Source organism: Myxocyprinus asiaticus, chromosome 37 (assembly GCF_019703515.2).
Source record: "Myxocyprinus asiaticus isolate MX2 ecotype Aquarium Trade chromosome 37, UBuf_Myxa_2, whole genome shotgun sequence".
Classification (NCBI taxonomy): Eukaryota; Metazoa; Chordata; class Actinopteri; order Cypriniformes; family Catostomidae; genus Myxocyprinus; species Myxocyprinus asiaticus.
This window is the reverse complement of record NC_059380.1, coordinates 39,868,510-39,892,919: the sequence shown is the minus strand read 5'-3', so window position 1 is coordinate 39,892,919 and position 24,410 is coordinate 39,868,510. Positions and strand designations below refer to the sequence as shown.

The window sequence follows — 24,410 nt, the reverse complement described above, 5'->3', positions numbered from 1 at the left end:
AGGTGGTTGATTAAGTGTTTTTGGAGGTTGCTAGGCAGTGCTAAGGTGTTTTGAGTGGTTGCTAGGGTGCAACAAAGTAGTTGCTAGGTGGTTGCAATGGTGTTTGGGTTTGATGGGAAGCCATTACAAGTTGCTACCAAGGCGCTACTTAGTGGTTAATAATGTCTTCTAAATATTTGCTAGGGTATAACAATGTGGTTGCTATGGTGTTCTGATGGGTTGCTAGGGCATAACTTAAGCTGTTGCAAGGGTGCAATTAAGAGGTTGTTAGGCAGTTGCTAGGTGGCTGATAAAGTGTTTTGAGTGGTTGTGTTCTGGATGGTTGTTAGGGCATAATTAAGCAGTTGCTGAGGTTTTTTGATTGGCTATAAATGGTTGTGATCACTAGGCTATTGCTATTTGTGTTCTGGGTTGTTGGAAGGTATTCCCAAGTGGTTCAGAGTGGTTGTTAGGGCCTTACTAAGTGGTTACTGATGTGTTCTTTGTGGTTGCTGGGGCGTAACTACGCTGTTTTCAGGGAGCAACTAAGAGGTTGTTAGCCAGTTCCTAGGTGGCTGATAAAGTGTTTGGGTGGTTACTAGGCGGTTGTTATGGTGTTCTGGATGGTTGCTAGGGCATAATTATGCAGTTGTTAAGGTGTTTTGAGTGGTTGCTAGGGTACAACAAAGCAGTTGCTGGGACGTAACAAAGCAACTTGCCTAGGAGTTCTTAGTGGTCACTAGATGGTTGCTATGGTGTCTGGGGTCGTTGGGAAGCCATTACTAAGTGGTTGCTAAAGCCTTATGAGTGACTGCTAAGGCCTTACCTAGTGGTTACTAAGGTTTTTTTAAATGGTTGCAAGGGTATATCAATGTGGTTGCTATGGTGTTTTAAGGGGTTGATAGGGTGTAACTAAAGCTGTTCTAAGGTTGTTAGGCAGTGGTTGGTAAGATGTTTGAGTGGTTGCCAGATCATTGCTAGTCATTTGCTATGGTGTTATGGGTGGTTGATAGGCTGTTGCTATGGTGTTCTGGGTCATTGGTATTACTAAGTGGTTGGTAGGGTCTTCTGAGTGGTTGCTAGGGCCCACTAAATGTGCACTAAAAGGCCTTCCTCACTTTGAATCAGAAACAAAGTTACTCCAACACAGGTACTTTGTTCAGACAGTTCTGCAGTGTAAGACTTATTCACAGCTGTGTTTTGTGGTCAGTTCACTGTCTCTATGTAAAAATGGACCAAACAATTACAGCTGTCCAATAAACAAACGTTTGCATAAAAACACCTTCTCAAACACACACTTTCACCTATAATGTTTAACTCAAACATTCAAACCATCACCTGGAGCACAGCTGTCCACCAGAGCTCCCAGCGCTCTGCCATTCCTCCAGTCCTGACTGAAGTTGGTGATGGGGAGGTCGGGCAATTTGTTCTGGATCCAGCCCAGGAGTCTCTGCTTGGGTGTCTGTTTCTTGGCTTCATCGTCATCTTCATCCTCCCATACTGGCATGGAGATGGAGTAATGGAGAATGAGGGTCCACACCATACCCAGAATCAACTTCAGATTGCCGTCCACAATCGCTTTGCTGTCTGTTGGATACAAGAAGAAAGGAGGTTAAATGACAGTGCTATATTTGGGTTAATATTTGGGTAAACTACCCCTTTAAGATTAGAGTTAATAGGAAAATGAGATAAATGAGCATTTGGTTTAATTCACTTGAAATGTTTCCAGGAGTTTCCGCAGCTGTTAGTTATTATTAAGAGTACGAGAGACATCACTGTCAAGACGCATGTCCACACAACAGCTGTAAGCTTCTGCTCACTTCGCCCACTGGTTGAGTTTAATAACCGCAGGCATGCATTTGTGGGTGTGGTAGACAAACGCACACATGCTCGGTGTCCTGTACTATCAGCGCTCTTCAGCAAACATCCCCTCTGCTTGCCGTAGAACAATCATCGGAGGTGCACTTTAGCACACTGTGGAGTAAAGCAAAGATCAGGGCTGACAGAAATCAGAGCTAAGCTAGCCTGAAATTAGTTTATACATTCTGGTGTACATTTTTCTTAAAATTGCAGACCTAAAATTCCAGTCCCTGCTAATGCCTGACAGTAGACGTTTATATGATGGGTTCCAGTTTATAGTGTTGGGAACCGAGATCTGGTATATTCTGGCACTGCAACACCGCTAATATGTAGCACAAAACATACAACGCAACCAGTATAATGCGATTCCCATACAAACAACATCCTACAGTGCAAAACACACAGCACTAACAATGTAGTCCAACTACTACATTTTAGAAGTATAACAGTAGCGTAGCAGTTTTTGAAATAGCATAGTTTTGAGTAACTAGCTATTTTTTTACAACAAGGAGCAGTGTAGCGTGACAAACGCAAACATAGATGCTTTTCGTCAGATTGTACTGCGCACTCAGAAGTCACCAATTCATTTTAGTGAATAGGTTAGTAGGGTTGCTATATGAACTTGTCTTGCTATATGAATTGCGTTTTGAATTATTTAGGAATCCAATAAAGTGAGAAATCAAGCTTGTGTAGTTCAAAGCACTCGTGTTGCCTTAAAGGAACTTAAACATTTTTAATAGACTGACAGTAGCAGAGCGGTTTTCAAAATAGCATAGTTTTTCCAGTAACTAACTATAGCATGACAAATGCAACGTTGCTGTTATTCGTCACATTATATTGCGCACAATCGGTTAGTCTGAATGGAACACACTTGTCTCGCATTACGAATTGCGCTACGATACATTTCGGAATGTAACGCCACAGTGAAAAAAATGCTTTAATTTACATTTAATCATGTACATAAATTCAACATGATTCAGTTAATTTTCATCAACATATTTGTTCCTCTTGGTTTAGCTCATTAATTGTCAGAAAACAATTTATTAACAGAATTTCAAAATAATGGAATATATACTGTATATATTTTTAAAATTGACCCAATTATGTAGCCTCAACATGATTTTTACATGTGACCCTAACATGATTTATTTCTTCAGTTTTCCATAATATTTGTCACATTACTGATTTGTTATAAGGTTATGCTAGTTAGCTAACGTTTAGCTAGCAATAACATACATTAGCATGCTACATGCTTGAGTAAAGCAACATACAGCATGTTGTTTGTGTACCCGTCCTCAATCTAAGCAAAAGCTCCACAATGGTAACCTAGCGTAACAGAATTGGTTCCCAAAATCCCAAAATAACAACATTAAACACTAAGTCTCGCAATTTTCTCATCTTGCTCAAAAATGCATAAAATAACACCTCATTTCAAAATTTTTACTCCACATCAAGTCCCATGAAAAGCATGCTGGGAACTAAACCTCCCCTGCCCTAATCCCCTTGCCTTTGTTGTTGAACATACTTGATTGGTTCACATTCACCCTACATAATGTAATTTAGTAGAGTGCACATTTAAGTAAACTACATTAAATCGAAAGCAAAGAAAACAAGTTTAGAAGAGGAACAATTTTGTTGTGTAGATCACAAATAATATGATTTAGTAAACCAGACAGCCTGCGTTTTCCCGTTATTTCAGTGCATGTAAAAGTGAGCTTTTGTAGCAAGATGCGTTGGTGTTCACATACTTGAATTTCGCGCCTAACTGAGATGCTTATTGTTTTCGTGCATGGTAAATGATGCTCCAACTGTAAATTGTATCATCTGATATTTATATACAGCATTTAAAGATATTATTTGCTTAAGTTAATGCAACTTTGTTATTTACTCCCAAGTAACGCATAGTATGGCGAACTACATTTTCAAAAGGGTAGGCAATGAGTAGCTTGTAGGTTGGGAAGCTATTTTCAAAATAGTTTCCCCAACAATGATGCATTCCAACTTAGTAAAAAAAACATAATGTGTACATATTTTTGTAATAAGCCAGCAAAAACCAGCCAGAAAGTAACCGAAAAAAAAAACAAAAACAAATTTGTGTGCTTAAAGTTTTATAATAACCTAGTGACCCTGGTTCACTCTCTGCAGGGTCATGTGTATCAGTCCGACACCCCCACTGGTACAACAAACCAGACGGGTGGAATGTTCTGGCAGCGTTTGGAGAGGGCGGGACGGAAGATTCAGTGTATCTCTGGACTGAAGGCCATGGCCGAGCATAATTCATTAGCGATGGACTCAAGGGATAAAGCCGAGGTTCCCGTTTAATGGGATCTCCATACTCCCCTTGTGAGGGGGGAAAAGCTCAACAATAGAACGACACTACTGCAATTGTTCACATTCAGGGAGCTACAGAATGAAGGTTGCCATGACAGCAGGAGTTGAATCTGGCACTGGCAACCTTCATGAATAATAGATGAATGCCAGCAAGTTTTGTAAAGTTGCAAATAATAAATGCACATAGACCACAGATGTTGTGTTTAAATGTTCATGCTGAGAGAACACAGAGAAGTTAAAATCCTTGAAAACGGCATCCGTAAAATCTTTATTCTCCCTATCAGAGTTAGACATTCCAACTGGATGATAATCAAACGAGGGAAGGATAAATCCAAACAGACGTCTAAAAACAGTGATTACAAAAAGGTGTCCGAACACTGACATAATCCAATAATGATAATACGCAAATGATCAACTACCTGAAATGAGTCAGTATGTGTCCTTACAGTACCACTAAAAATGGGGAGGATTTAGTGAATTGCACGCAAAGCCTAAAAATATAAACATTTAAGAGTACAGTAAGATGACTAGTCCAAGAGCTGGTGGTGGGGTTAACACTTCAAACTATTGCTACATTTTACAGTCCAACACTCCAACACCAAGAATCAAAATTTGTAGGCTGCATCCACACTAATTTGTTTGACATTTCTTTCTTTTAAATTTTTCCTTTTGAAACGCTAAATTTTCGTGGAGGAAAATGCCGTTCCAGTGTGAATAAGTTGCACCATAAATGTAGTGAAATCAATGCATTTTTAAACAACAAAGTATTGTGCACGTAGCCTCAGTTATATTTTTCACAGTAATATTTCTGGGAAGAGCACTTGTAGCAAAACTAAACATACTGCAGCATGTCAATGCTCTATACGCAGCCCGAATGCAAATTCAGAACAAGCCATGAAGTAGTCATTAGAACTTGGGAGACGGTAAACGCTAGCCCATGCGAAGAAATTTTGCATTTAAGTCTGGGGAAATCAGGCAAACTCTGAATTACATTTGTTTATGACTCGAAGACGTGACCAATAGAAGATTGCAAGAAATAAAGACGAATGCAAATACATTAGTTTGAGAATGTAGGGAGAGCGACTTGATTGCGTCATTCACAGTGCATACCATGCAGAGCTCTTTTCGTGCGCTTTGTTTCCCATGATTCTCCAGTAGGTGGATTTTAAATGGAATTGTTACTTCCAGAACCAGACTGTTGTGCTCCATTTCACATGCTCAAAGCCTACTGTTATAGTGGCTCCATAAGTATTATACCCAGTGAGTGTATAGCCTCCTTTTATGCAGGAAAAATCGTAATACAATTTTTGCACAGATTCCTCTAGAATACATGTGTGCAGCTCCAAGACTTAGCAAGGGTCAAGTAGGGTTTGTAAATGTAAACCCATGAGCTTGTTGAGCTCTAGTTCTCCTGGTGCCTGGAGCTTCAATATTGATATCTCCTTGTGAACAGCTCTACATAGATCAACAAATGCTTATGCAACTGAAGAATTATCATCAGACCAGCTGTAGATTGTTCCTCCCTAACATTACATGGAGCCACTGCCATCATGGAGGGTGGCCAACCAATATGAATCTCAAAATTAGCATCTGTTCACTGAGAATCCAATGAGCTTTGTGTCAGTCAAACTACTGCATTCAAAACGGGCCATAAAAGCCTAGTGAAGCAACTTCGCAATGAAAATTTATATTTCTCATATAGTGGTAAAGTATTGTGTAATTGCCATTGAAAACCTTAACTAAACAACAAATGGCTTTCTAGGTTTTAAAATTCTGCCAAAAAGAAATTTCATTAGCTAACCATTTCAAAAGGAAATATTATAAAATTATGGGTTTTAATTAGTCAATAAGCAAAATTACACCTACTGATCTAACAGCAATTCTGCAACTGTAGGTCGAAAGTTCTGCAGCTGAAATCGGTGAATCTGAAATTTTAAATCACTGCCCCCAGTGGACAAAGTGGGAAGTGTTGTTGAACACATGAGCACGTGAGCTCCAGTTTCAAAGGTGAAAAGTCCACATATTGGCACCAAAACAAGTTGCATTTCTAATTGTAAATGGTGTAATAGTCAAGAGGAATGCATATTTTTTCAACCCTACCCTAAACCTAACCGTTAGTGGAGTACAAATTTAATTTCAGAGCAAAAATGCAACCAATAATTCACACTCATAACAGAGCGTTTACATGCATGGTCTTAAACCAGGGGTTTTCAAAGTGTTAAACAGTAAGCCCCCCCCCCCACAAAATTTGCAAGACTGCGCCCCCTGTATTTATTATTGTATTTATTTATCTTTTGATTTACTTGGTGAATTTATCATAATTCTCTGCGCCATCCCTGACATGCCCTGGCGCCCCCCTGGGGAGGCGCACTTCCCGGTTTGACAACCATAGTCTTAAACAGATTATGCTCAATAAGCAGACAAGGTGTGTATTCATGTAAATGCATTAAACAGCATTCCTTTATCGGTGTAAGGTCATATCCGCTGTAAGTCGTCGTCGATTGTCAAGGGTAGATTTTTCCCCCATTACGTGGATTTTCACCTTAAATCGCATGCCTCTTTACGGTTTGACGTCAAAAGCAATGAATAACGTGATTATTTCAAATGTCATGTAAACGAGGATTTCTTGCTTTGTCGGATTTTTCTAAATAAGCTAATTTTTAGGAGTACTCAAGTTAAAAAAGGTTTTAGTTTTGCAAGAGTTTTTGTCATTCTGTAAACAATTACACTATTATTTCATTCTTTCCCCTCACTGGCGTGTCTCCCTTGGCTCTGCTTTTATGAGATTAGGTGTGAATCAGAGGCACGACTACAGAATTTCCTCAGGGCGGGTCTCCTTAACTCAGAGCATTACGCCAACCACTCTCTCATGCCTGAGAGATATAATAAGGGTTTACCCACAAACCCTCAGAGTATGTGGGCTGCAGGGATCTCCAATGGGCAGATTTGCTTTCTCAGATCTTTCCATACTGTCACCAGAGGGTTTTGGTAAAAATCAAGATTTCAACTCCTCTGGAAAAGGACTTTTAGCATTCACGTATCAACATAAAAAAAGACATCAAATAGGGGACCAGAGTCGGGGAATTACTACAAAAAGTAGAGGCGTTACAAACTGTAATGTTTTTGGTTAGATATAAGCAATTCGTAGGTGAAGTGTCACGAAAAGTGTAAACAGTCACGTTTTCAAAACATCGTTTGAGTATACCAACCAGTTCAACAGTGGCTCAACCAATAACATGAGTTTGGGGCGCGACTATCTTTGTTGACAACAGTCGAAGTCTTTGAGAAACTTGTTTAACAACCGTTCCGTTTGGTGACAGTGGTGCAGGAATGATCAAATTCACCTTAAAAGTACATTTTCAGTAGCGTGACAGTCATTTGGCGGTGTAGCTTTTCTAGTAACAAACCACTTTTCCTAACGATTTTTAATATATGGTTTGTGCACACAGCTTTACAGCCAAGCAAACTGAAGAAATGATCAAACATACTCTCCTAAACTCTCCTGGATCTCATATGTAGCACTGAATCGGATTCATTGAGGGGAGTTGTTCCGTTTGGACGATTCATTTCAAATAAACCAGTTCAAAAAAATTAAGTCCATTTGCTGCATTTTGACATATTTTTAGCAAAATATTTTTAGTAAAATGTTTTTGACTAGGGGGTATTCTATTTTTCTGTTGTATTTAGTGTAAATGTATCTGTTCAAATTTAATGCTGTCACTCTAATTGAGGATCATTCATTCAAAAGCCCCATTTTTTAAGCCAGAAAAATATGGCTTTTCTTAAATTATGTCATTGTACAGTCCTTAAGTGGTTTCAATGTAGTTATAGCTACTTTTGAAAATAACTTGTAGTGTAGCCAACCTCTTTTTTTAAAGTGAAGCTTGACTGCAATTTAACTAATTCATTATGAGTAGCTTGTATCTTGGCAAACTACCAGCCTGACCTCATGAAAATTACATGAGTGGCGATATTTATGCAAAATTATATTACGTGGTTCTTTACACGTATCATGGCGGTTTCGAGGTGAATGTCCACTAAGTGGCGCTCATAGCGAGTTGATACTCAACTGATGATCTGCCTTTTTTCTTGTGATTTGTCTGAAAAAAAAAAAAAGTCATTGTTGTTGTAGTGCGTCTAGTGTTCATTTCACCAGGAAATTGCCGCAATACGAACAACGAGCCACGTAAAAATCATTTTGCAAAAATGTAACATGATTCTATGACTTTTTTTATACATAGAAATAAGAGTACACTGAAAAAAAGCCTTACTTCATTTTCATTAATGTTTACTACACAAAATATCACTTTTAAGCTGAATTTAGAGAGTGGTATAAATTAAATGAATAATCTTAAATTCCCTGAACTTCTTTTGCTTACAAATCCATAAAATTAAGATTTTAAGTACTAACTCAAATAATCAGGTACAGAAATGAAGTTGTGGGGAATACCCATAAGCCCTTGCGCTTGGATAATTTAAGCATGTTTGTTTGGTCAAAAGAAACGTATGTGGGCATTTAATTAGTTGCAATTAAGAATTCATAGAGATTTTAGCTCTTTTTAGTATTATTGATGTTGTTTTACTGTAAATAGCTGTTTTGTGTAAAGTCACCATTAGGGTGAGAAGTGTTCCACAAGTGGTCAACTTGGATCCTGTTCAATCCATGCAAGTTTTTCATGCACATGTGAATATGCATAGCTGAAGTGCAGCTTTATGTACACTTCTTTGGGGAATCAATTTTAATGACTGCCTTGGTTATTATTTTCTTTAGAGCCAAGTAAATCAAGCAGAAACAGTGATATAAATGTTAATTTTAACCTTTATATTAGTTGATGAATATTATTTGTGTGACAGATATTTTTAAGTAAATAAAGTTGAACAAACTGATACAGTTGTGTATATCTTAAAGGTTTAATCGTTGTGCTGATATAAAATATCCATTAGTTGAACTGACTTTAAATATATACGTAGCATCTTTGTTTCACACGTTAAGTAAATCCAACACATTTTTTTTTCAGTATAGATTGACTGTTGTTGAGTTAAAGGCCTAAATTCTGAGTAGCTTGGCAGACTATAGTTTAGGAGGGATCTGGTTATTTCCCACCGCACGACACATGGGGAACATTTCAGTCATTCACAATGATAAAGAGACATCTTGGAAAAAACCTTAAATTATTTTCCACCAGTATATGTAAAGATAATCCTCACTGGTCAAACTCAACAGTCAAGATCACAGGCCAAAAAGAGAAAATTTATGTTTCATTGAGATTTTTCAAAAGGAATGAGATGAGTTGGACCTGTCAGAGTTAAGCCCGTCCGTTTGACAACAGGCACATGCACGAGAGCACCATCTGGAAATGTGTTTCGGCTGGAGTGGAGTAACATGCAAAGACTCCACCCATAAAAGCCGTCATACAGTATCCACATTACATCTCTGTTCATCACATGGTCATGGCCAGCCCAAACTGAACATCAGAGAGGTTTGGGAGAGGGAAAACCATCCAGAAAAAGAAGTGAAATAGTTGTGAAGCAGATCTACACGGTGGGTAAATCACCCCTAAATCAGAAGACATGAGAAAGAGGCGCATTTTAAAATATTTTGAACTGTGATGTGTATTTTCAAGATAATTAAGCACTCCTACCTGATACTTATTACCATAATGCGAAAATATATAAAGTGTTTTAGTATTTGAAGTGCTGCCTTTATGTTAAGCTGATTTTAATAAAATCACTGTAGTAACTTTTTACTGTTATACCATAAAAACTCTGTATTTGTGACACTCATTCAACATATGTCCACACAAATTCTCATTACTGAAATGCAGGGGGAAAAAACAGGTAAAACATTTGAACCTCATGGTACTATTTGTTGTAATGCATTTAAAACAATTATTTAAATCAGCTTAGAGTATTTTTTTTAACAGAATACAGTAAAAATGAATAAAATTTGAATCTTCATTGAGAATAATGAGAATTACCAAAAAAACAAAAAAAACTGGCAATGCATTCTCATTGTTGATAATTTTGGTAGAAAAAATGCTGAATTGTCATGTAAGTAACATTGCAATGCAAAAAAAAATAATTATATATATATATTTAATGGTCCTAAAATGTGCTTTATTTTATTAATACAAAATAGAATTGCTTACTACTTTTTTGATTTTGAAGACGTTTTCATGAGTCAATCATGTAGTATCAGATGTATTCAAGTATTAGTCAGTCTGTCAATCAAACAGTATCAGCGAAACTAAAAACAAAATTTTAAATCAAATGCATCTGTGATGAAACCAAGAATGCAGGTGATCACTCATCTTGTGAAGCAAAAATGAAAGCAGCAGTCATCCATTGACCAACATCCGGCAATATATTCACACAGATAAAATGATTGCGGGATAGAGATCATTGCTTGTGCTGGTCACCATAGAGACAAAGCAAACCGAAAAACAACAATACTTGAGGAAGAGGGAGGGAGGCAGGACCAGTTTCCAAACAATTCATCTGTTATTGCCTTTGAGTCACGATTACGACACTTGCAGACCTCTTGAAGGCCACGAGGCCACTGACAGCAAACTATAGAGCTGCAGGATATAGTTAACAATGATTATCTCAAAAGTCTTTTTATAAAAGTAAATATATAAGCCAAGATGTCAAAATTCTTGAAATTTGTGCATTTGCCCTGTAATGGCTTAAAAGGGTGTCTTTTTCCCCAAACAGAGGAAACTATTTCAACCAAGTACATTCAAAATGCTAACAGCAAGTAAAATACAGTAAGGAAAAATCTAGTTTTAAATAATCATGGCATACTTTCTCAAGTTTTTCCCAAAATAAACTAAAAAAAACAATATTTCATTATTTTTGTTTAAATACACCAGTATAACAATGCATATATGACCATATCCTGTATATTTACCATATTACATAGTTAATCTGATTAAATTACATTTTCAATTAAATATATACAAAATTACATACAAAATTAAATTAAATTTGAAAATAAATATGTAATTACACATGCTAATTCTATTAAACTGAATATATAATTATATACACTAAATTGTATTAAATTAAATTTGAAATTAAATATTAAATTACATATACTGAATTCTATTAAATTAGATTTAACATTAAATAGAAGACAGAGTTAGAGACCCTATTAAAAACAAAATAAAAAGCACATTAAATCATTGCAATACACACAATGATGCTTCATTTTATGCTGGCAACAAAACAGTGAGATTATCATATATATATCATGCAGACCATGTTTAATAATAACAATAACGTTTATTTCATCAAGACACAGTTGTGTGTTTTTAGAGAGTTGTGAGTTATAAAGTTGTGCCTACACGTAATTCAATAGGGCTTTCCTGCCCCATTCAGTAACTTGTGAGCCACACCTGTGCTGCAGGACCTGAAACCTTGTTAAGGTAATATGTAACTGAACGAGAGACGCCTGAGGAAAGAGATGTTTTCATTTTGACAAGAGGAACAAACACCTGTTGTGTGTAATGACACACTGCGCTTACTACCAGACAGATAACGTTAAATGTTCAGTCATGACATACTCACGATGACGTGACCAAGACAGAAGACACAATCTGCTAAAGAGCACAAGCCGTGAGCCATGGTATTTTTAGCAATAGTACCTCCAAACTAAACTGAAACTGGTTTGAAACGCTTTCAAAAGTCATACAGGTTTAGAACAACATGCAGGTGAATAAACGTTGACCGTATTCTCATTTATGGGTGAACCATCTCTTTAAGAGCTCTATTTCAAAGTATTCTTCTTTTAAGAGCAGGATATAAAGCAATATCTCACCATCTCATCGATCTTTACATGCACAAAAGATACAAGTGTGTGGTTAGCAAACATGGCCAAACAGAAAAACTAAAAGAACAGCCTTTTTATTTTATTTTTTAAAACAAATGTGCAATGTTTGCCTGTTGTAAGATGACAGGTTACAGTATGAAAGCTGCACATGCCTGTGAGCACTAAAATAAGCTTTTGTGGCCCCTGTAGATTCAGTATGGCGCTAAATCAGCAATGCGAGTGATCAAATACCTCAAAGTGAAACTGACTCACAAGACTTTATACTCCATTTCGGCTCAACATATCACCACTGAAATTACTTGAGAATTTCTCTCTTTAAATATTACTTTCCATTGCATGTCTTCCCAAACAGTCTGTACCATGAAATAATGTTTATCATGTTGTACTAAAACATCAAGTCTCTGATCTGAAAGAACAACTGTGGCCCCAAAAAGTTATTTGGACACTTAATGGGATAGTTCACCAAATAATGAAAATTCTCTCATGCCTTCCCAGATGTGGATTTTTTCTTCTGCAGAACACAAATGAAGATTTTTAGAAGAATGTCAGCTCTGTAGGTCCATACAATGCAAGTGAATGGTGAACAGAACTTTGAAGCTCCAAAAAGCACATAAAAAGGCAGCATAAAAGTAATCCAGTGGATTAATCCATGTCTTCAGAAGTGATAATGATAGGAGTGGGTGAGAAACAGATCAATATTAAAGTCCTTTTTTACTATAATTCTCCTCCCTGCCCAGTAGGTGGCAATATGCATGAAATATGTGAAACGGCAAAGGAGGGTGTGGCCGGGCCGAGAGGATTCACGGCCGGCGCCGAGTTGCCCAATCAGCGGGAGAGAGATAAAAGGAGTCGGGGACGCCAGAGAAAGAGATGCACGCAGCAGTGTTTTTTGTGTGTGCTTTGTTTCAGTTCAATGTTTTATGTTGAATTCAAGTATTTTTGATCCTCCTTTCCTGATGAACGAGAGGCTTGTCTGCCACAAAGGGGAATAGCGTGGCATTAAAAGTGGACATTTATGTTACAAGAAATTGAGATTTTGTCATTTTTCGGTGAACTACTTAAGTTGCCCTTAAAAAAAGATGAATGTTGCATAGCATTAGATAAACTATCAAAGCAGGTGGCATTCCTTTAAAAGAAAGATTTTTAAGCAATACATTTCACATTAAGTGGTTGTTAGCTTTGAAATGACAAAAACTTATGCTGTTAAGACAATGTATTTGGATACTTTCTAGTTGTTAACGGAAAAATGAGCAGCATTTGATGACACTTGCTTTGATAAAATACATTTGGCGTATGTGTTTAAATACTTTTTGAAGTCACAATATATGGTATAAAACCTCTTAAAAGTAAAAACTCAAGTCTTAAGTCAAATACATGGTCAAGTGAATGTGGGCCTGGATGCACCTGGACAACAAACAGGATGCAACATGCGACTTTGCCAAGTTTAAAACAAAAGGAGAGACAAACATCATGACTGTCCTTTGTGTTCGAGAAGGAAAAATATGCCAACACCAATTCATTAAACTGACCTGATGTCTAACCATCATGAGTGTGTGCTTCAAAGAGTTTCGATTCACAAGTTTTTGAAGCAAATCGACTTGTTTTTGCATTAAAAGAATTATGTGCAAAGTGTAACATGCAAAATTTTACAAATGAATTTTAAAATAAAGTCAAGAGTTCTCTAAAATTCTGGTCCCTAGATATGGAAATGTTCATCAACAGAAGCCCAGTGCTGGACAGCGAGCCCTCCGCCCTACATGAACATGTCCACAGGAATCTGGGAGTTTTTGAAACTGTGAAAACAGTGCGATTTTCTGTCCGAGTGTGATTAAATGTTGTTGAATGTATTATCACCGAGCTACCATGGGGCCACTTTGGAAACAGAGAGGCGCTTGTTTCACGGCACTCTTAAAGCAGATCCATAAATAAAGCGGACAGCTTCCTTTGTCAGACGCTGGATTCCGACGGGGAGCCGGAGGGGGATGGGGGGCTCAAAAAAGCTCATTATGTGCAAGATACCAACCATGGCTTATATCGGACACTCCATTTCTCAAAGACACCTGAGAGTCTGCCTCGGCTCCGGTTCTTAATTTGGATCCAAAACAGCGCTTTATCGATCTACATGAAGATTAAGATTACTCATTTCCTGTGCTGTTGCTCATTACCTCATGGGTGATGTCATGACCCACAGATGGGAAAGACCATACCATGCACAAAGTGATTATTTTATGTTGTTCTGGAAAGCATTACAAATCTTTCACTAAACGTGCTTTGATGGGCCAACTAGGGCGACAATGTTGGACAAGTTAAAGGTGATAGTTCACCCAAAATTGAAAATCCGGTCATGTTTAGTAGAATGTCCAAGCAGGTTTGGAACAACACGAGGGTGATTAAATGATAATCGAGGTGAAAAAAGGTGAAAGAGGGAAAAAAAATCTCCCCTTAAGCAGATAATTATCATGATTCATTGGCTGAAAATGACTCGCATGCCTGTACAAATGGGTCTCTTTATTCAACGCAGGCATTATAATTGCATTACATCACATGCGTTTCATCTTTAGGTTTATAACATGTCATTTTTTCGTAAACAAACGCATTGACAGAGGAGGAACAGGCAAGTAAAAGTAGTAAATCTTGTGAAAATCACACTCTTTGTCTTCAAAGAATGCATTTAAAGCTGTCAGGCCTCTAATCTAAAAGTGCTGACAAACAAGAACATCATGAAACAGGATCTCACACGGCAACATGAGTATTGCTTAGGCAGAGCAAAGTCCCGTGCACTCACGATTTGGGGTGATTTGTGTCTCAACAACACAACTAACTGGATAGATATGCTTTCTGGTAAATGAAAGTGGTGTTTGCCCTTGAAAAACACTGCGCCACAATGCTAGGCTGTTGCTATATGGTTGCCAGGGTTTTCTTGGTAGTTGCCAAGTTGTCAAGAGAGTCGAGAGAGCCCACCCTCAAGTCTTTAAGACATTCTGGTTTCTAGATAAGGCTTGAGTGCCTGCTTCAATGCAAGTCAATGGAATTTATCACCCGTTTTCTCTCTCGCCATGTGAAAATGGTAATTCTGATTACTTCAAAAAGTAATAGCACAGCTCTCCTCAACGATCAGCACAATTTGAGGGATCATAGCACAAGCCAAGTCAAAAAAATAAAAAAAGTAAATGCAAAGTTTTGAAAAACTCCTGAGCAATAGTAACAATGTACATTCAAATGCAAAAAATTTTTGCAATTTTAGGCCCCATACACAATTATTTGTTTCCTAAGAGAGTGCTTTAAAAAAAAAATATATACAATATTAAGTGCCATTTGGTTTATTCTTATTTGTTGCATCCTATAGTGGTATCTAGTAGCTTTTTTTCCCCTAACTTGAAATAATGTCTTTAAAATTCGAATATTAGTAATGTTTATGTGAAAAATGTGAATTTAGTTTCTCAGCATGCCTCCGCAAACAGCACTAATGGACCTTTTTTAACCTGTGTTCCTCGTTATATACATGTAAACAGCCACGTTCCCTACTGGGAAAACAGTAATCAAGTCTGAAATTAACGGTGAGAGTTTGTGCGTGTGTTTGTGGTGTCAGTAATCAACAGCGTAAACTCCAGACGCCCGGGGATTCTTGGTTTGGTAGCAGTCAACAGTCCGGCGCCTCTGCCCTCGGTCACGGTGTCTCCTAAGAAATTACATCATCTGCAGACGCCCGTAACAGAACACGTGGGGCTTTACCTACAGGAGGGCATTCCATTCCCATGAGATCATGACCATCCCCCAGGAGGGGCCAGCCAATCAGAGCCAGTTGGGATACAAAGACCCTCAACCACATTAACAGTCTAGTCAGGTCACCAAAAACACCCAGTGAGCCAAGTCTAAACTACTGAAGTCCTCACCATGCTGCCACTTAAAGTCCTGCATTCAATTATTAACAGTTTTTACTTAGCCAAATGAACAGTGGTAAAAAACAAAAAAACAACTAAGATTTACTAGGGGAAACCAATATGGCTAAAAGGGCTTGTTGAAAGGAATAGTAGTAATGAAAACTATTTATTTATGCATGCTTCTGTTGTTTCAAACCCATACAAATTTCTTTCTGGGGCTGTGAAGCACCAAAATGACAAAAAAGCACCATAAATGTATTTTAAAAGTCTTCCATACTCTGAAATTCAAGGCAGACTTTAAATGTTGTAAATTTGAGTTTTTGTAATTCTAATTATTCTCATTAGATTCTAATAACTGTAATATATATTCAAATTAGCATAAATTAAAGTCAGTACAACAAATGGTACTTTGATGTATAATACTTGACAAATGTACATTGTAATACATTATTTAGAATTTTAACGGGAAAAAAAAAAATTAGCTGACTATTTACGTTGGAAAATTTAAACATACAATTTTAATTTAAGACATGTAATTTTTCCAGTAAAATATTGGAAATAAATGACAATTTTAGAAGTTAAAAAGTATTATCTACTTTATAGTTTAAGGATAACTTAAAGTAAATAAACTCAGCAAAAAAAAGAAACGTCCCTTTTTCAGGACACTGTATTTTAAAGATAATTTAGTAAAAATCCAAATAACTTTACAGATCTTTATTGTAAAGGGTTTAAACAATGTTTTCCATGCTTGTTCAATGAACCATAAATAATTAATGAACATGCACCTGTGGAACGGTCGTTAAGACACTAACAGCTTACAGACGGTAGGCAATTAAGGTCACAGTTATAAAAACTTAAGAGACCTTTCTACTGACTCTGAAAAACACCAAAAGAAAGATGCCCAGGGTCCCTGCTCATCTGCGTGAACGTGCCTTAGGCATGCTGCATGGAGGCATGAGGACTGCAGATGTGGCCAGGACAATAAATTGCAATGTCTGTACTGTGAGAGGTCTAAGACAGTGCTACAGTGAGACAGGAAGGACAGCTGATCGTCCTCACAGTGGCAGACCACGAGTAACAACACCTGCACAGGATCGGTACATCCAAATATCACACCTGCGGGACAGGTACAGGATAGCAAAAACAACTGCCCGAGTTACACCAGGAACGCACAATCCCTCCATCAGTGCTCAGACTGTCTGCAATAGGCTGAGAGAGGCTGGACTGAGGGCTTGTAGGCCTGTTGTAAGGCAGGTCTTTACCAGACATCACCGGCAACAGTGTCACCTACGGGCACAAACCCACCTTCGCTGGACCAGACAGGACTGGCAAAAAGTGCTCTTCACTGACGAGTCACAGTTTTGTCTCATCAGAGGTGATGTACGGACTCGCATTTATCGTCGATGGAATGAGCGTTACACCAAGGCCTGTACTCTGGAGCGGGATCGATTTGGAGGTGGAGGGTCCGTCATGGTCTGGGGCGGTGTGACACAGCATCATCGGACTGAGCTTGTTGTCATTGCAGGCAATCTCAACGCTGTATGTTACAGGGAAGACATCCTCCTCCCTCATGTGGTACCCTTCCTGCAGGCTCATCCTGACATGACCCTCCAGCATGACAATGTCACCAGCCATACTGCTCGTTCTGTGCGTGATTTCCCGCAATACAGGAATGTCAGTGTTCTGCCATGGCCAGCGAAGAGCCCGGATCTCAATCCCATTGAGCACGTCTGGGACCTGTTGAATCGGAGGGTGAGGGCTAGGGCCATTCCCCCCAGAAATGTCCAGGAACTTGCAAGTGCCTTGGTGGAAGAGTGGGGTAACATCTCACAGTAAGAACTGACAAATCTGGTGCAGTCCATGAGGAGGAGATGCACTGCAGTACTTAATGCAGCTGGTGGCCACACCAGATACTGACTGTCACTTTGTTCAGGGACACATTATTCCATTTCTGTTAGTCACATGTCTGTGAAACTTGTTCAGTTTATGTCTTAGTTGTTGAATCTTTATATGTTCATAGAGTTTACATGTAATTCTATGGTAAAATGTGCTTTTACAAGTGAAAATATGATTTACCTTTCAGTTAATGGTGAAAATGTATAGTTTAATAACACAATACATGTACAATAAACAATTTTTTTTAATTATGGTGAAAAACAATTCCCAGAAGTCTCTTTGTGAAACCTTTTTTCATAAAATAAACAGGATTTATTTATGATGATGATATTAGCCATAAATTAAACAATTTTCTGTGTGTAGATATATTTAATCATAAATTTTACAGGATTTTGTTAGTGCAGATATTTTTCACCGTAAATGTAACAATTTTTTTTACAGTTAAGGCACAATTCTTTTTTCGTATTACAATTATGAGAATTTGAGGATGAGAACAGACACACCAAAAATAAGCTCTTTAAGCAAAACATAATATTTAAGTTTCTTTTGATTTTGGATTGAAATATGACCTGGTTGTGTTCTTGGCAGGTTTCGCAAGATTCACCCTGTCATTTCAGACGTGAAGAAAGTTCTAAACAAACAAATTTTTAATAACATGCACTGATGCATCATTTATTAAGAAAGTAAATGGGGCAAATTTTGTGTTCATGTCATTAAAAAGGTTCCGCTTTGTCTCTGTGTGAGCTGTTTTACTGGTACATGATTACATGCTATTATGCTGGTCTGGACTGTGTCGCTCTGAGATCTGGACATATGAGGAAACACTTCAACAGTGTGTGGAATACCAGAACTCAATAACGGCATATAATAACCTGCAATCATAAGTCATTACACTAATGCATTTATCTCAAATTACCATGCATTTGTAGTGAGAGGGTTTTGAAATCAGGAGATTAGAAATCTACAAATAGAAAAAGCTTAAATGAAACAGGAAAACTACCCATTTAGAAATGGTAAAACAGGCTTTTCTATTTGAAATGAGTTTGATTTAATATGGAAACAATCTCAAAGCTTGACTGACATAAGTGGATTTTAGAGGAAATAATTGCTACAAAGTCAAACAAAAGCCCAAATTCACAAGCACAACACAATGATAAAATTGTTTTACATCCTGGACAACAACAGACGACCAGCCCGGTTTCTCTGGCCACCGCTCACAATTCTGCCCCTCGTTTTTGGTCAAACTTTTGCATATTCATGAAACACCTGAGTTTAGTTTTCACGTACGCAAGGGTATGGTGGGGCACTCTAGAGTTTAAGCCCCACATTTATTACAGTTATTCCAAAGCGATGAGCTCATCCTCCTACAGGACATGCAGATGATGTTTGCACTTAAGTGCTGGGAGGCGAGCATATGGTTTATACGACGTATTGTTTTAATCTCACCCACTTACTCAGTGTGCATGGGAGTCGTTAAGAGGAAGGCTGCGTTTTGAAGGGTTGCTGGAGGAGTTATCTGAGGATTTCGCTCAGAATATTGAGTCAATTCATGGCCAAAATCAGCCAAAAAAATAGAAAACACGAGTCTCATTTGGATGGTTTTTGTGATGTATGATGGAAGTGCATCATTAAAAACAATGTGAAGTTAGACAGAGGGCTGGAAAATTTTACACCTTAATTTCAGCAATTAATAGTTTTTGTTTAACACATTAAAAATGGCTAAAACAAGCCAACACGCTAAAATTGGCATATACTGTATAACTCTCCAGGAGGTACATGCTCTACTCTACTGCACATCCTAACACAGACACTGATTGTGTAGAGCAGTGCACACATCTTCATTACACACGACGCATGTCCAGGGAATAAACATGGGAGTGGATTTACTGTATGGAAAATGGAGACTTCACCCGCAAGCGGTGAACCAGGCGTGTGAAGGGCAAGCTGCCGTATCTCTTTGCATCACCCAAAACCGCTCACACTTTCATCTGAACCACAGCCAAAAGTGAAATCACCTGATTGAGATCCAGCGTGTGCGCAAGAGAGACTGAGAAGGACCTGTCCATTCAGCAAGCTGCAGAGAGGTAAACTTGTAGAGACTGAATGGCAGCCATTTTAACATGTGCATATTTAAATAATTAAAATAAATGGATGAATAACCAAGTTCTTTGGGACAAAGTATAAAGAAAATATATTTATGATTATATTTTTTTAAATATTTGTTGTAATACATCATGAACCATGATTACTCACAGAACACTGTGTGATTAATTAGTAAAAAAGAAAACAAAATTTGATTCACAGCCCTAATATAATAATATTCTGCAGAAAGTAAATGGAGCCTACATTTAGGACCATTAAGAATTTTTGCACTGTGACATTTTCAGGACACTTCAGCACATTATAACCCCCAATTCTCAATGACGTAACATCTGGACATTTTACAGTTACTATTCCCATTGTTTTCAATGACATTTCTCATTACCTTAACACATAGGGTTTAAATATTTGCACACTGACAACGATTTAATAACGATTCTTTACTTACGATTAAGATGCATTGTGAAATCTGAAATGTGGTCACGAATTAATTAAATTCGATTATTTTAGAATGATTTATGGTTATTTAAAATAATAATAACAACAACAACAACAACAACAACATGCACAGCACCAAAACCAAATAAGGAACAAAAAGATTGAGTAACGAATAATGAACGATTTCACTGAGTGACAGGTTGACTCATGACCTGTTGATCAAAAAAAAAAAAAAAAAAGCTACAAATAAATAATTTTCACAGGGGATAAAAATAATGCATAATACAGTTTCATGGCTAGTTATAAATCTTTCTGGCTGGTACATTTCCTCAGTTCACTCGCCATTAGCAGGAATTGCACAAAGTTAATTTTGTACCCTGATAAGTCTTCTGTTGATTTTGTTGCTAATGTAAGGAAACATAAGAGGATATAGGAAGGCAAGAAAAATTCCAGTGTGCACAAATGTACTTTCACACATCCCATAATTCTCTTGAGAATCCAGTTTTCCCAAATGACTTTACTTTGAAATAACTATGATAAACAAAACAAATTGACTGTAACCGTGCCTTCTAGCAGGTAACCGCAGCTGGGATACATTACGGGTGACACTAAGTGCTCTTTAATTGGTTGATTCTGCTTAAGACATACAGACTCTGCTGTTAAAGCAATAGACTACTGCTCAATGCATCCTGTAAGCCTGTTTTACTTCCACCACAAATCTAATTAATGCGCCAGTGCCACAGCTACAATATTTTAAATAGACTCTAAATGCTGGTCTGTTTAAATGCCTTTAAAACACCACAGTTGCTTCAAAAATAAACTATTACGTAAACATTACAAGCTCACTTCCAGTTCATTTGACAAACCAAGTCACAGAAACTAAACTACACACTAGTATCCGAGTTTAAGGTTAATAGAGCGAGATATAAAGGACTATGCTGTGCACTGCATGATAAACAGTGGTTTAATAAGAGTGGAGTATAAAAGAGATTTAACAAAGACCAAAGATGGTCTGAGAAGCTTCTTATTAAATCATAGCACTGTTTTGTGGAGAACATATAATCTTTCCTCTGCCTTTAAGTCATGTTCAATCCTGTCTAGACTCAATAATGTCTTTATCTACATTGGGTGGGGCTAGGTAAAGTACATTCACAGCAAGGTCATTTTCATGCACTTTAAAAGTTTGATTTCAGCTGGACTAACCCTATAGTTTGTCTTTTTAAAACGTAATGCATATGCATTAGTATGGCTGAAATGGACTAACATACTGAGATAATGCAATTGTACACGTTAATCGGTCCACAATCACCCTTGTTGTTGATCTGCATTTCAGGGCATGCATTGCTCGACAGAAGTGGCCTTCAACATGTATTTACACACTGACATGTTTCCTTAAAATATTCAATTACGCATTGTATCATGTATACTTGGACTGACTTGGACTGTTGCTTGATTATTGTGCAATAACCTGCTGTAAACGTACTGGTTTTCGAGGACTGAAAGCATAGGAGTAAGTCCACCAAGTTTAAGGGGTCAGTTATTTTTTCACACGAGTGATATAGGTGTTAGATAACTTTTTTGCTTCAATAAAAAATTTTTTTTTTTTAAACTGATATATATATATGAAAACTGTATTTTGTGTTCACTCAGGTTGCCTTTGTTTTATGTTATATCTCGCTAGAAGATCTAAAACAATTTAGTATGAAAAATACACAAAAACAGAAGAAATCAGAAAGGGGGCAAATACTTTTTTTACAGCACTGTACATGAATTATGGCTGCTTTGTCGCAGCCAGCAAATGGCCTGTTAGCCTCTCAAATATAAACTTCATAATCATGTGACTCAAACATCTCAATTAACCAAAAAAGGTTTAACGTTGCTTCCATTTGAATAAGAAAAAAAAAAAAAAAAAGACATCAATACCTTGGCTAAAATTATCTTTGAGATCAGCTTCAAGTTCGACAGTCAAAGATTTTAATCTCTTCTACACTATCACATGACGGAGAATCCAATAAAACACTCATTGGTCTCTGTAAATGTACGGAGCATTCAGAGTCTGATGCTAGCTGATCGTTGGCTCACCATGTAAACAGTAGCACAAGAGAGCCTGCAAAAGCAGAACCGGTAGGTGGTCTCAGGTTACCTGCTTTGAGCGGGACACAAAAGCTCCTGTATGAAGCCCAGTGTAACCTCAGAAAGTGTCTATTGTAGGAGCTGAGGGCAAAGAATAAAAGACAAGAAGAGGTAGAAACCAGCAAAACTCTGGGACACTCTGAGAAAGGGTTTCATGAACGGCCGACTGACATTTCTCATGGCCATAAAAAGGGTCTTTTACACTTGAAGACCAGAAATGTTACTCAAAAGCAGGGCGTTGGGGAATCCGTTATGGACTGAAGATTTCTCGCTTCATGATAGGTTCAAAGTAGCATTCTAAAACAGCAGGAAAAAATTAATTTTATCGGCTGGCGATACAATTAGCATAGCCTGCTGAACTCAAAAGTTCAGTTTAAGTTTGTGTATGGAGAGCAATCAAGTTTTATTGAAATTTAATAAAAACAGATAATAAGGCCTAACCCAAAAATGTTGTTTACTCACGCTTATGTCATTTCAAACTTGCATGATTTTCATCCGTGGAACACAAAATAAGACATTTGAATGAATATTAGTCTTCTAAATGCAATGGCAATTAATAGGGACTCAACTTGAAGCTTCAAATGTGCGCCACTGTGAACGAGCTTAATGATCGCGCAATGGATAGATGTATGAAATTTCAGGTCGTTTCACACCAATACAATACCAATTGTACGCCTTCAGAAGACTTGATGTCGCAGAAGATGCAGGAATTTTTTTTAAATACCTTTGGGTCCCTTTTTAAGCTTTAATTAAAGGGAGTCCCTATCAAAGACGGAACAAAATATTTATAACATTTTCTACTTTTATGTTCCACTGAAGAAATTCATATAGGTTTGCACAACATGAGTCAATGACTGAATTCTAATTTTTTTGGTGAACTATTCCTTTTAGGAGAAAAGGGAAAGATACTTAATACAACAAAATCTAAATGAGCACATCCTTTGTAAAACCCAATGCCTAAACCTGCCTCAGTGCACACAAAAAGGCTTTGAAGCTTTTTTACACATGTGAAGTCATCCCAGCCAAGCCGAGCCAAAGTAAATAACACAGTAGGCTGGAAATCCGTGTAACCATTCGCAAATCGTTTGAATTATTACTCGGGGACAAACAGCACTGAAAACACACATAGCAACAGAAAAATGATTGCCCTTTTGGCCAACTTTCCAAATAAGCAGATTGCATTTCTATAGAATCTTTGTTTTCACATTTATATTAATCCCTAACGCTCCCTAATCTGACAGACAAGTCTGAACTATAAAATCAAGACCAGATTTGGTACCTTCCACCGGGCATTACGAGCTAGGATATGATTCCCGAATAAGCACTGAAACATTGGCTGCAGCCCAAGTGTGGAGACTCAAAGCTTTGAAGGAATGCTACTTTGTGACTTTATTCCTCAGATGCATTTTAATCAATCCACTCTAAAAGGAATAGTACACCCAAAAATGAAAATTGTGTCAATTTACACACCAACATGTTCCAAACCGTTATGCAGAACAGGAAAGGAGAATTTCTAATGAATATCTCCATCCGTCTTTTCAAAATAATGGCTAAATTAGTAGTTTGAAAGTTTTGCTGCTGAAATCGGTCTGTATTTCCTGAAATTCTCATCACTGCCCCCAGTGGCTGAAGATGGAAGCAGGGGCATCATGAACCTATTTATTTATTTTTTGTGAGGGGGCACCAAGATCAGCCACTGCAACCCCAGTATAAATCACGGGGCACAGTATCAACTTTTGATGTAATGTACAATTACATTGTTGCATTTGGTTAAATTTTATCAGGTGAAGTGCATGTCTGACATTTTCAGGTGGTTTTATGTAACTTTTTTTGCGATCTTGCCACCTCTTTTGTGCAGGCATCTTGCATACACGACAGGTGGTGCAAAATGCACCAGCACAAACACAACGATTCCCACTACTGCTTCAGCTCAACAGAGTGAAAACATGTAGTCTATTTCT

General features: G+C 37.6%; 1 protein-coding gene across 1 annotated transcript in view; it reads right to left on the bottom strand.

The window, feature by feature from the left end:
* LOC127427840 (filamin-B-like) overlaps positions 1-24,410 on the bottom strand; it is a 101,761-nt gene that overhangs the window by 64,161 nt on the left and 13,190 nt on the right. Inside the window, 1 exon segment of the mRNA XM_051675665.1 lies at positions 1,318-1,566. Coding sequence (XP_051531625.1) covers positions 1,318-1,566 — 249 coding nt within the window.